Source organism: Globicephala melas, chromosome 5 (assembly GCF_963455315.2).
Source record: "Globicephala melas chromosome 5, mGloMel1.2, whole genome shotgun sequence".
NCBI lineage: Eukaryota > Metazoa > Chordata > Mammalia > Artiodactyla > Delphinidae > Globicephala > Globicephala melas.
The window spans coordinates 110,545,180-110,558,512 of NC_083318.1; the positions used below are offsets into that span (position 1 = coordinate 110,545,180).

The following is a 13,333-nucleotide window of genomic DNA, read 5'->3' on the forward strand; positions in this document are numbered from 1 at the left end:
TTAGCCACTTGCTTAGAAGGGTGTCTGGGTAGCTTATTAGTTGCCTTTATTTACACCTTTATGCAAAGAGTGCAAATAGGAATTCTTAGTGCAATATGTTTTTCTAAGTACTCTTAATAACTTTTTTTAAAAAGCACTGATAATAAAAATGCAAATGTATTTAATTTTTTATTAGCAGTTCTGAATAAATACGTGTTATATATATGTGCCTACACATTTACATATACCTGGTGTTTTGAAATATGGCAAGAGGAAAGCAGCCAGAAGCACTTCATCAAAGTGTTTCAATTCTGAATGATACTAATCAGCTATTAGAAAATAGACATGGTAGAGCAGATTTGCTGAAAATGCACAGTGCAATTACTGTATGATAGCATACTACCACGAAGTATAAATAAAGCCAGTAAATCAGAGTGGTGTTACGTATGGCTCGGAGTATGACATATGGTTTGTAGGAATGTTCTAAATCTTAGTAGTCTTCCAGATTTATTTTGTTGCTAGTTATTAGAACAGACAATGTTTTGTTTAACATTTTCAGTTACTTTTTGCTTTCCAAAGGAGAAATCAAAAGTCTTGAGCTTTAGTTTCTTTACCAAGAGGGAGGGGCGCATCTAGCTATTTCTCTTTATCCTTAGCTGCAGCAGAAAGCAGTGGCATTTGCATTATAATAGGGCAGTGTTTATGACTTGGTACACTATATAAATATATTGTTTTTACAAGTACATTTAATTATGCATTGCTTTGAAACACCTTTATAATTAAGTTTGTGTATTACATTCATAAATTATTTCTCTACTGTAATAATACATGCATGCTGTACAGCTATTATTTTTAAATATATTTGTTAATTAATTATCTCATTATTTAGTTGTCAAAATCTTCATGCTAACTCAGCACAACTTTTGATGATCTTTGGAAATTACCATGGCTTGCTTTTGTGCCTTATTGCCTATTCTCATTCCTTTTTTTTTTTCTCTCTTTTGTATCAATACTTGACACATAATAGCAATTGGAATGGTTTAACACAATCCCCAATACTTTGCCTATTTAGAATTGAAATCAAATCATTCTTTTAGTTCTTCATGGGAATTGGGTGGGGAAGGGAGTTAATAAAATTTATGGATTTTTAAAGTGTTTCTGTTAATGTAGTTTACTTCAATCACCTAGAAATTCAACTAATGACATGCATGAAAACCAAACAAATACTAATTGCTGTTTCTATAAGCCTTTCTGCTTCACTGTGCTCTCACTTGCAACTTGTGTTAACATGGTCTTCCCTGTTCTTTTCCTGCACCCTTTCTTTCTTGTCTTTCCTTGTCTTTTCCTTCTTGTATATTTGGATCTTGTCTTGCCCACTCAACAGTATCTCCTCCTGCAGAGTCCATTGATGTTCACAGACCAAGCTCAGCAGGATGTTATCATGGTTCTAAAGTTCCCCTCCAACTCCCCTGTCACTCACGTGGCAGCCAACACCCAGCCTGGGTTGGCAACTCCCGCTGTGATCACAGTCACTGCTAACAGGCTATTTGCCGTGAACAAGTGGCACAACCTTCCGGGTAAGTAAAGAAATATCCTTATAAGGCATAGTATAACTGCTGAACACTGTATCAAGATATTTTAATATCCACCTAAATATATTATATCTCAACATTTAAGCTTATTAGTTTTCAAGCATTAGTCTGAACCAAAATTAAACATACTTTGAAAGGTTTAAAGAAGTTCCCTCTGAGGCATATAATACAAAAGTTAAAACATAAACTCTTAAAAACAAAACAAAACAAAACATAAACTCTTCTTTGGCATCTGGTGGTTCTTCTTTATTCCTTGGAGATAAATATTATTTCTCATATAATGATATTCTATATTGTGTCCATAAATAGTATGTATTTATTTATCAGATGTTCCTCTTTTTTCCACTTATTCATTTGCTCAATAAACACGTCTGATTGTCTACTATGTGCCTTTTTGTACATGGCATGGAAGTATTTGTTGTGGATGATAGAAAAAAGAACACTTAAATTACCCAGCTAAAATATTACAAACCCATAAGTACATTCTGTTCTTTCATTAAGTGCTGAATAATTAGGGTAACTAATGGCAAGATACTGAAATAACCATCAGAATCACAAACAGTCAAAATTTGAAGAGACATGAGAGTTCGTCCAGTCTAGGCCCACATTTTACCAGTAAAGATACTGAGCCCCAGGGAGCTTGCCTTGTTCAGTATCACATATGGCAAGTCAGTGGCAGAGCCAGGTTTGAACCCAAGTTTTCTGACTCAAATTTTATGATCACCCCTCTGTGATTTATTGTCTCTCATTAGAACAGGAATGTTGGGATCTGGATTTAGCACTGTTCCTTTTGGCCACTAGTTAGAAATTCTTCTTTTACAGAAGGAAAATCTTTTAAAGTCCTGGAGATTATAGGCTTTTCTTCCCAAGCCGTTGTTTTAGGTAGGAAATTTTAAAAGATAGATTTTAATAGTCTGTTAACTTGTTATTAAATCTGTAAAATGTGCATAAAGCACTGCCCATTATAATGCCTGAAATGGTTGCACAAATATAAATTCTTGAACAAGGGCCTCATGCCAAATTAAATGCAAGAGATTTTAGAATGGAACAGGATTGAATTGACGTTCAGACAAAAAGTAGGTGCACTAACTATGTTCAGCAATGTAATAAGGTATGCATCATGACGAATCTGTGGTTGGTATCAGAATTTCTTAAATATAGCCGTTTTCCTGGCCATTAGAAATGAAATGAATGGCGATATTTGATTAGAGAATAGATTTCATAACAGTAGAGAAGGTAGAAATCAAGGCAGGTATAGTATCTCTATTATTAGGCCCTTTTAGTCCCTTTTCTTCAAACGAACATATCTTACAGAGGTAAATGTGTATGCAAATGACATACTTATATTTTGGGACCAAAGATTATAATTTGATTAACAATTGTGATTTCTTTTTTGTTTGTTTCTTTCTCTAAATACGACTCGTTAGAAGAAGAACATGCTGACGGTGTGTTCTGCAGTGCACACCAGAGGATCTACCTCTGCTGTGTGCAGTTACCCTTAGAGCTTGGCAAAAGCACCAGTGTGTGTGGCCTAAGGGCCCCTGCAAACCATGCTTATCCTGGGTGGTTAGATGTGGTGGCTCTGAGAACCTCTTCAGTCTAAACAGAGTGACAGTACATGTGAGGAGGGACAAAACTTTTCAACTGCTAGAAAGCCCTGAGCACTCTCCACCCCTATCTTTAGTCTTAGGCTAGCAATGAGCTAGCTCAGCAGGAACTGAACTGGCTCAACCAGAGGGCTGCTAGGTCTCCAGCTGATACTTAGTCGTTAGGCTCTCTCCCTCAGCACCGATGACTGAGCCCCTGACACACCCCTTTGGAGCAAGCCCATTTCCCTGGGCTCCCCTTAGTATCAGTACTTGATTGTCAGCTGTTCTCTTCCCTACTCCACACTTTTCTATAGATCTGTAAAGTGATTTGGGGGCCGCATCCCTCTGCTGGAGTACCACATATGGTACATCCACCTGCTCTGAGCCCAAGCTCACTTTTCTGTAAGGTAAGAGCTTGGGAGACTGCATACGTTTTGCCAGTTCTTTGCCTAGAATTCTCCCTAGTGGGCTTTCTTTGGGTCTGTACCTTGTGTCACTGGTGGTTTTTGTCCCCATCCTCTGGCTTTATAGTACGACACAGCAACTCTTCACCAGATAAATTACAAAGAATGATAACATATGGAAATACACAGGTGATTCTCTTTCTACAATGTGATCTCCAATTCTCAACACACCTACACCTAAAAATATTAAGCATCCATTTTGTTAAATCTGTGCCTCATTTCAGGTATGTTTATTTACATAAATCTGATCTTTCATCCTATGTTGTGCTGCCTTCACCTGTCAGTATGCCTTGATTTAAAACAAATGTCAAAACTTCCTAACAGCTTTTTTTTCAATGAATATCAAATTCATGTTGCAGTTTTTTTTAGTTTAGATTCTGTTTCTTTTCTGAGGTTCTGTGATTTCCATAGCTTGTTCATTAGACAGCTAGCTCCTGTCAATGCAGTGTCTGAGTCCTGATTTAGGGGAAGAATCATCTTTATCCTTCCATCTCACTCAAAGGACCTTGCAGAGCCTCTGAAACAATAAAATAAAGGCACCTAGTGTCTATAGAGCATTTTGTAGGTTCTGAATACTGTTTTAATCACTTCACACATATTAACTCACTGAATCCCCTCAACAACCTTAGGATGTAGGTTCTGTATTTAGGTTGAAATTGCCATTTCTGTAGGTCAGAAAGCCAGGTATTGGTGATTTCATGTGGTTCAACCTAACCCATCTAACCTGTTTTACAGAGCAGGAATCTGAAACACCGAGACAACATAATTTTCCCAAGGTCACACAGGCAGTTAGTGGCAGAACTGGGATTTGAGGCATGACCAAAGATAGTTAACCTCCTAAATCTCTTTCACTGACAGTCTGGTTTTAATGTTTCTATGATCCCAGATTCTCAAAGTCGTAGCGAAAACTTCTCAAGGTATTAGTGTTGATTGGCACTGGTATTGCTGGAAGTAAATGGCCCTGTTGGGTAAATCAGGGGCTGTGGTGCATTTTCCCCGATGATTCCCTGTATGTGCCCTGTGATTTCCTTACTGGCAGAGCTAGTAATCAGCAAAGACAATACCTTCAGTAAAAGAGGGAGTCATATGCCTTCCTTTTTTCATCTACTTTAATGTCTTATATATACTCAACTCTAATTTTCAGTGCTAATATTGTACTTACTCAGGTTATTTTATCAGTATTAATGATCTTCCAAAAGATCATTGAAAAATCCTTGAAAAGTTGGCATTTACTAACAGGGGAAGTGCTAACATCAGAAATTTAGAATTAATCTAATGAACACATTGGAATGTATCCCATTTTTATTTTCAGCCCCTCAAGGACAGTCAGAAAGACTTCTTAAAATCTGATGATAGTAATATCATCTTAATCTTAGTGTCTGATGATATTAAGCAGAGCTCTAATACCAACCAAGCAGTAGTTTAAATGCTTATGAGTCTATAAAAGGCAGATGCGGACCAGATTGAATGGCTGAGTTATTGGAGGAAAATCATTTGGAAAAGGACCGAGAATTTAACTCTCAGATTTACAAAGCTGAAAAATATCATCTATTCTAAGCCCTTCATTCTGGGGCTTCTGATTTGCCTAAGGTTGCACAGCTGGCCAGTGGTCACTCCTGCTTCTCACAGCACTTCCTCTCCACGTCAGGTCCTTCTGCCTTTCACAGGGAAACAGCCTACAGAATCTCTTTTCAATCACAAAATATAAGTACATCTGAACCTTTAGAACTATTTTGAGAATTAAACAAACTGTTCTTAGTATGGATTGATTTTTGTTACTCATTTGCTTCTCAGAGTATTTTTAAATTGAAACTATGGAAATATTAAATATTAATAGAAGTTTTTTTAAAACTGCAATCAGATCTTTAGGGAAACATTTCAGCCAAATGCATTTAACTAAAACATTTATCTGCGGATAGCTTTCTTTATTTTTATTCAAACTTTCAATTGATTGATTTTACGTGATGGATGAAACATTAAATGCTCCTTGACTTAGAGCTTTCCCTTTCTCCATCATAAATTGACGTTTTTGTGGCTCCTTTGTGCTGCAGCATTCAAAACTGCCTTTTTAAGAAGTAACAAAAAAATAGTATTTGCTACAGTCAGCAGATGGTTGTCACATTTTGTTTTCAGTGCGCCTTACCACTTAATTTTGTTTTGTTGCAGAATCAGAGGTTGCCAGTGAAGCATCTGCTATAGCTTATGGCCTAGGACTGGAGCCACTGCTGATGGCACATGTTCAGAACAGCACTAATCTAAAATAAATGTTTAATAAGCTAGCCATAGAAGCACCTGGAATTTTTTTTCTTTAAATTTTACAAAACTGTATGAAAAATTTGGAGGTTAGAAACAATTCTACGTGAGATTCGACTTACACATTTTAATGTAGTTTAGTATATGAAAAATAATGCTTTTTTTTTTTTTATCGTTTGTGAATTCCAGCTCATCAAGGTGCTGTACAAGACCAGCCATGCCAGCTGCCAGTGGAAATCGATCCTCTCATAGGTCTGTCACTTCCTTCTCTCTTTGCGATTCATTAAGCTCTGTATGGTGGCCCTGAAGTGTAGATTACAGTTGTTTTTCACTTGCTGGTTGCTGGGAATGGAATTTTCCTGATAAACCATTTGCATGCAAATTGGAATGCAATGAGCTGTGGCTATGCTGGTATTTCATCAACTCCCCCTCGTTGGTTTGCCTAATTTGAACAGGCCTAGGACGCGTGTCACTGAAAATTAATATGGATGCTGTAATAATGTGTGATTGAGAATGCGCATGAAGTTCTGTCAGGATAATATTGGATCTTTTCATCACTCAGACTTGTTGATGAGCAGGAGCGAGGCTCGTTATGATGAATTGGTGTACCAGTAATGTGATGGAGCTTCTTTGCTCGGGAAATTTTCATAACAACAGTGGGGTTCTTAGCAACACTGTGTTGAGAAAAATAAAACTGTAGTGCCAGGGTTTCATCATTAAAGGAGATCAGTCCTTTCTTCCTGGACGCTCCGTTCAATCTGAGGGGATTAATGTGCAATTGCAGAGCAGTTTCAAAGTTGAAATATATGGCCCAGCCAATGGCAGTGTTAAGGTATTTGTATTCATTTTCCTAGGGTCCTACAGCCCAATAAATTGCCATTGGAGGTTAAATTTGTTCAGGGTGAAAAAAATAAAAGAAAAAAGGAGGAGCCCAAAAAGAGCCATTGGGATGAAATGACTGTCTGCAGCAGATGACTTAGAATATATAATTGCTGTTGTGCTTTTTGAGTAGGTTAGTTGAAATCTCCACTTTAGCATTTTTCAGCCTATAGTGGGGATTTCAAATGTGGCCCCACTAAGAGTGTTAAGTCTTGATATTGAAGATTTTAGTCAATAACTTTTAGAATAAAAAACTTAATTACCTAGCTGCAGGGGTGTGCTACTAGCATGGATGTTTGGCCTGCAATTTTGTCAAATTGCCCTGGCACAAGTAAATTTGTTAGTATTTTAAAGTTTTTAGATAAAGCATATGAATCAGCTCATTGATTATTTTAAAATTCAAGGTGTTCCCTTTGTGTATGTCACCTTTTTTTGTCTTCAACACCATTGTTTCAGTGGAGAGCTAAATGACCACCATTTGCAGATTAATTATCAAGATGAACTAAAGTAACCTTAAGCTCAAAACTAAGTCATCATTTCCCCAAATATAAGCAGAAATCTAAGAAGTAACTATCTGTATGAAGGCTAATTACTACCCTGCTTCCTAAATCTTATTTTGCTTTGAGTAGATATGATTTGCCGTATATTTTTTAAAAACTTAAATCCTCACTTGGGTAAAGTTTTAAGAGTCAGGAAAATAATAAAACCCATTTGCTATGCTACTTAAAGCCTGATTTCTGAAGTATAGAATCATTGTCTTAAACCTTGACAATGAATATCATATAGCATAAAGTCTAAATTAATTCAGAAATTGTGACCTTTTAGACAAGGCATGGTGAACTTTTTTGGTAAAGGGCCAGATAGTCAATATTTTAGGCTTTGTGGGCCATAAGGTCTCAGACACAACTACTTAAATCTGCTGTCGTAGCACAAAAGCAGCCACAGACAATATATAAACAACTGAGCATTGCTGTGCTCCAATAAAATTTTATGTACAAAACCAGGCACAAGCCAGATTCAGCCTGCAGGCCATAGTTTTCTTCCCTACTCTAGATCATTGGTCCTCAGACTGTTTGCTCCTGTATCCCTAAAATAATTGTTTAAAACCACGTACCTTCTCACACATTTTTAAGTTGACATCTGAAAGTTTAAATGTGACATCATCACAAGTTTAAGTAGTTACAGTGGTTATTGTTTTTGGCATAGTGTATAAAATTTTAAATACATCCAGTAGAATCTAAATATCAAAGTCACTGGAGAGTCAGCATTTTCTGTTTTAAAAAGTGCATGAAAAAGCTTTTAACATTTGAAAATTTTACGTATTCCTTTCTCATCTTGAATTTATATTTTCATTGTACTTTCCTTGCACAATTTTATTTTAACTTTAGAAAATTGATTACCCTACTATACTGTTTTCAGCAATAAAAATATGTATGTAAATGTAAACATTGAAATTTCCTGTGACCATAAGGCTCAGCTCAAAAAGTTAATCTGCATTGAGTTATTACAAATATTATTAATACACACTTATTACAATTTAAAATTTTAATAAATATTATTGAACATAAAACATATTTATTGGAAATAGGAGATACAGCTTTAATGAAGTGAATAGGGCTTTTCTGTTCATGTATTCATGGATAAACATTATTTGTTGCTGAATGAGACAGAATTTGTCAACAGTTCTGATCTTTTGGGTTTTTTTTAATAGATGGAAAGTTTGAGGAATGTTACTCACATAAGAAAATAGATGGGAAAGGAAAGAGTCTTATTTTAACAATGTCATTCAAATCGTTGAACTCTTTCTGAGTTATGTGACAAAATTCACAGAGTGATGTATTATTAAGGATTACTTTTACGGTCTATCATTAAATAACCATTTTAACAATCTATCACTGAAACTTATTTTTAGTGATCTATCAATTGACAGCATGATTAGATCCTCCTTCCCTTTTATAGAAAGCAATGAATTGGAAACCACCTGCCCTGCAGAATGATTTGATACCTAGGCGTTCACCTTCCAGCATCACATCAGTATTTTGAATTGGCCCCTTTTTACTATGGTGCTTTACCCCAGGGTAAAAAAAGAGGTTTTTTTTAACCCTGGGGTAAAGCACCATAGTAAAATTCTATCTAGTGGCACAAGAGCATGCAAAAAGGGAGGTAAGAAAGGAAAACTCACAGGAGAGTTCTCAGGCGAATCTGTTTTAGGCAAGAGAACATATGAAAGTTGAGGAACTAAAAATTGATTCCCTTAAAACCATCTGTGCCTGTGTGTTCCTTGGGAAATCTTATACCCCAAGGGATATGCATGTCCCAGTTTGAAGACTGCTTATCTAGACAAATATACCTAATTTTCATCAAATAAAAATACTTTCCGTATGGAATCTTAGGAAGTTTACTAGAGAAAATAGAGATAAAGGAAAGGCAGTTGGGAGATTATATCGATTGGATAGATGGATGGATGGATGGGGGGTTGCAATGTTAAATTATAAGTAAGCACTTATTTGGAAAATAGATCATCTGAATGCTGAAGGGGCATCAGCCTTTACCCATGGGTACTTTGTGGTCATTCAATTCAAAATTATGCACATGCCCAGATCTGTCAAATTAGGTCCTCCCAGGAAATCATGCCAAAAAGACGAGTGAAAGTTTGTATCATAGGAGCGAAAGTCATATAAACATTGGCAAAAATAAACATAGTGATAATTTTCATGTGGAATGAAGAACTGTAGTAACCAGTATAGAAAATACTACATATCTTGTCTTTAATTGCTAGGTTTCTTGGAATTAAAAAACTAAATGGTATCACACAGCTTCACTGCAGTGAGATGCTAATGTCTCTCCACGATACACTATGATACATAAAAGCTTTTTTCATCTGCCAGCAAGTTCCCTTTGTGTGGAAGGAGGTAGGGAGTGATTCTCGGCTAGAATCGGCCCTTTTTACTACCGCTATCACTTACTAGCCCATTAATCTCCCCAAAGTATATGAAGCCTATTATCAAATAGTATCTAATAATCCTACATGGTTAAGTTGTATAGTGAGACACTAGCAGAATTTTGCAGTATTTCACGTGTATATGAATATGTTTGCTGTGTTGCATATGCCATGAGGGCGACGGATATTTTATTCCTCTGTATTCCAGCACAGGACTGGAGAGTATTTTGAACACTTTTTTCTTCCATATTACTTTCTGAGCCTTCTGTTGAATTGGCCATACTAACTTAGTTACTACATACAATGAATATAACATAGATATATTTCTTTTTTCAATTTTTATCAACAGTGCATCTATGGTATTTTTTCCCCCAAAAAACTGCGAACTATGGTACAAAGAACATAATAATCAGAGGCAGAAATTTATTTTGTTTGTTCTCATGTCTGGTATGATCAAGTTTCTTTAGCAGTGTAAGAACCATAATTTGTATGGAAAGTTGGTGAAGAAATAACTCTTAGATCACTAGCAACAAAGCTTTCTATCTGTTTGGCTTCATAATGCCAAAAAAGGCATCTCAGTGAGAATTCCTTTGCTGATAATGACACACTTGATAGTGTATTTCTGGAGGATTATTACTCTTCACATGTGCATGATGTTGCTCTGTGTCTGACCTTGTGCCTCGTGACAAAGCCCATCTCAGGTGCCCTGTAGCGCTCTGAAAACACACTGCCAGACTGGCTTGTTTTATTGCTTACAGGAGTAAGAAAGTGGCAGTGTGCTATGCTTTGACTTCTTCAATTACAAGTATCTTTAATAAATAGTCATTTTACCCTTTCCTTACATGCAAGTGCAGCTGTAAACAGGGGATATGGGAGTTCACATGTAGTCAAATTAAAGACCTGTTAAAGCCAAAGTAGTACAAGATGCTACAATATTTCAAATATATGACATTTATATTCTAGTATCTCTTCCTTGTGACAGAAAGTTAAAGGTAATAGATTGTCACAACATGAATCCATTCTCATGACAGTAGATGTAATGAGATTGTCAGAAATACAAACCTAACTGTGATGCGATCTGGAGATTCTAATCTAGTTTGGTCCTGCCCAAGAGCTAGATAGAATGTTCTGAGAATTGTATACTATGTATTTTAAAATTGTAGTGTATTATTGTTTCTTTCCTCTAGGCAGAATTTTTTACTGAGCTGTTGAATTTGGCTACCCCTGTTCTTCCGGCAATCAGATTGTGTTTTCCTACTTGGTTTTTCAAATATTACTATATTGAATATTAAAGATCAGATATTCTTATCCTGGAATGTATTGTCTCTCCTCCCTCAGCCCCAACCCCCAGTATGACAAACTATGGGATGTCTTTGTGCATGTGAGTTTAGGAGGCTTTTTTTTCTTCCTCTGTTCTCATAGCCAGCAATACAGGAATGCACAGGAGGCAAATCACTGACCTTTTAGACCAAAGTATTCAAGTGCATTCCCAGTGCTTTGTCATCACTTCGGACAACCGCTACGTTCTCCTCTGTGGCTTCTGGGATAAGAGTTTTCGAGTCTACTCTGCAGACACAGGTAACTTCATCATTTCTTCATCAGTGAACTAAAGTTTATGACAAGTGATGTTCAGAGGCTTGAGAATGCTTTCTCATCTTCTTCCCTCTAAAAATTACAGAATTCTAAAATTTGTGAAATAAAGACAGTTTTCTCCTTTCAAGTAATAATCTACTCTGTAGTCCATTATTAAGTTAACTTCAGAATGCTTTTAAGAGGCAGTTTTTGGTAGGCTTGTCTCCCAACCTTCATACTTGCAGAATGAACGATTCATTTCGAAAGCATATCCTGGTATGTAAATACTATATGCACGTGTATATGCATAATCTTACGGCAAGTGCACATACTTATAGGTGTATTTCCCCACTTTGGTGTTATATAAAGGTCATTTTTTCCCTACTGGAAATTCTCAGTAAGTGTATTTCTTGGGAGCAGATATCTTGCCTCCACACAATTCTGCACAGAATCTTGCTGAAAACTACACCATCATGAAGGAAAGTAGCTGACTACTGATTTTGTGTGTGACAGGAGGTCTTGTTAAAAATATAAAAGTTTAAGTATAGGACTTCCCTGGTGGCGCAGTGGTTGAGAGTCCGCCTGCCGATGCAGGGGACGCGGGTTCGTGCCCCGGTCCGGGAAGATGCCATATGCCGCGGAGCCGCTGGGCCCGTGAGCCATGGCCGCTGAGCCTGCGCGTCCGGAGCCTGTGCTCCGCAACGGGAGAGGCCACAACAGTGAGAGGCCCGCGTACCGAAAAAAAAAAAAATTAATTCTTGATTATCCAAGGAGTTTGTCCTAGGTATATTTTGATGATAGCATTGTAACAATAGCAATGAGAGAGTAGGGGAAAATAGTTAAATATGTACTGTGCATAGAATAAACCCTAGAAGTTGTTTTCAGGCATGTCCTGTTTAATTTTTGTTTTATGGAATTGATGATCTAATTTTCTCATAATTTCCATCTTTATTCTGTAGAATAGCGAAAGAAAGAAAACATTATCATTCAGGTCTTTCTGATTACTTGGGTTTTTACTAGATGTTTAGGTCTGTGAGGTTGATTACTATTGAATCTAAATCTCCTCTGGAACTCTTTAAAAATGCAATAGGGATTGATAAGCTTTCCTAAAATATATTTATTATTATAATGAATTTTCTCTGATTTAATTATCAGATTTAAATTTTAACCTTTTCTTTCACTATTATGGTAATGACAACCTTGGCATTATTTGACCTCAAACTGTGGTCCCTTCTCACACAAACTTTCAGATTAAAATTGTTACATCCTCTCACAAGTTTTCCTTAAACATTCTTTTAGATTGCATATTGTTTTTTATACATTAAAAATTATTTTTTAACTCACATACAGTAAAATTGAAATTTTTGGTTATAGTTCTGTTCGTCTGGGCATTGTATACAGTTATGCAGCTGCCACCACCACCACAGTTAAGATGCAGAGCAGCTGAGTTCCCCCAGAACCCCCTGTGCTGCCCCTTTGTGGTCAGCCCCTTCCCTCAGCTCACCCCCCTCAGAACCGCTGATGTAGCCTTCATCCCTATAATTTTGCCTTTACCAGAATGTCAGAAAATGGGATCATATATATATCAGCCTTTGGTTTTGACATTTGAGGCTTTTTGAATTTGTTGACATTTCATACCATTTTAAAAAGACGTTGAATATTAGTATTTGTAAAGTAAAGCTAACCTCCCTTTTATATAATACTAATAATTAAAATAATTCTTATAGTCACACAGTTCCCTAGAATTTACAGAATTCCTTCTTTCTCATACATGATATTGTGTCAGCCTGACAATAATCCTATGAGATACAACAGGTGTCCTTCGCTCCATTTTTCAGGTGATGAAACCGAGGTTTAGAAAGGGTAAGTAACTTGTTGATATCTGCATAGATAATGGTGCTAGAACTGGGCATTGGAGCCAACTCCTCGGACTTCATGGCATCTTTGTAAACTATACCATGTTATCTCATATAAGTGTTACCTGTTTAAAAAGTAGGTTCCTAGAGCGTCTGCCATGTTACTTTACTTAATAAACTAGATGACGTTCCTTCCCCTTTCCAAAAG

The 13,333-nt window shown here is 36.6% G+C and overlaps 1 protein-coding gene across 1 annotated transcript in view; it reads left to right on the forward strand.

Annotated features, from left to right (window-relative positions):
* LRBA (LPS responsive beige-like anchor protein) overlaps positions 1–13,333 on the forward strand; it is a 732,049-nt gene that overhangs the window by 687,462 nt on the left and 31,254 nt on the right. The window contains exons 50-52 of the mRNA XM_030878183.2: positions 1,364–1,556; positions 6,067–6,129; positions 11,120–11,275. Coding sequence (XP_030734043.1) covers positions 1,364–1,556; positions 6,067–6,129; positions 11,120–11,275 — 412 coding nt within the window. The remainder of the gene's footprint in view (positions 1–1,363; positions 1,557–6,066; positions 6,130–11,119; positions 11,276–13,333) is intronic.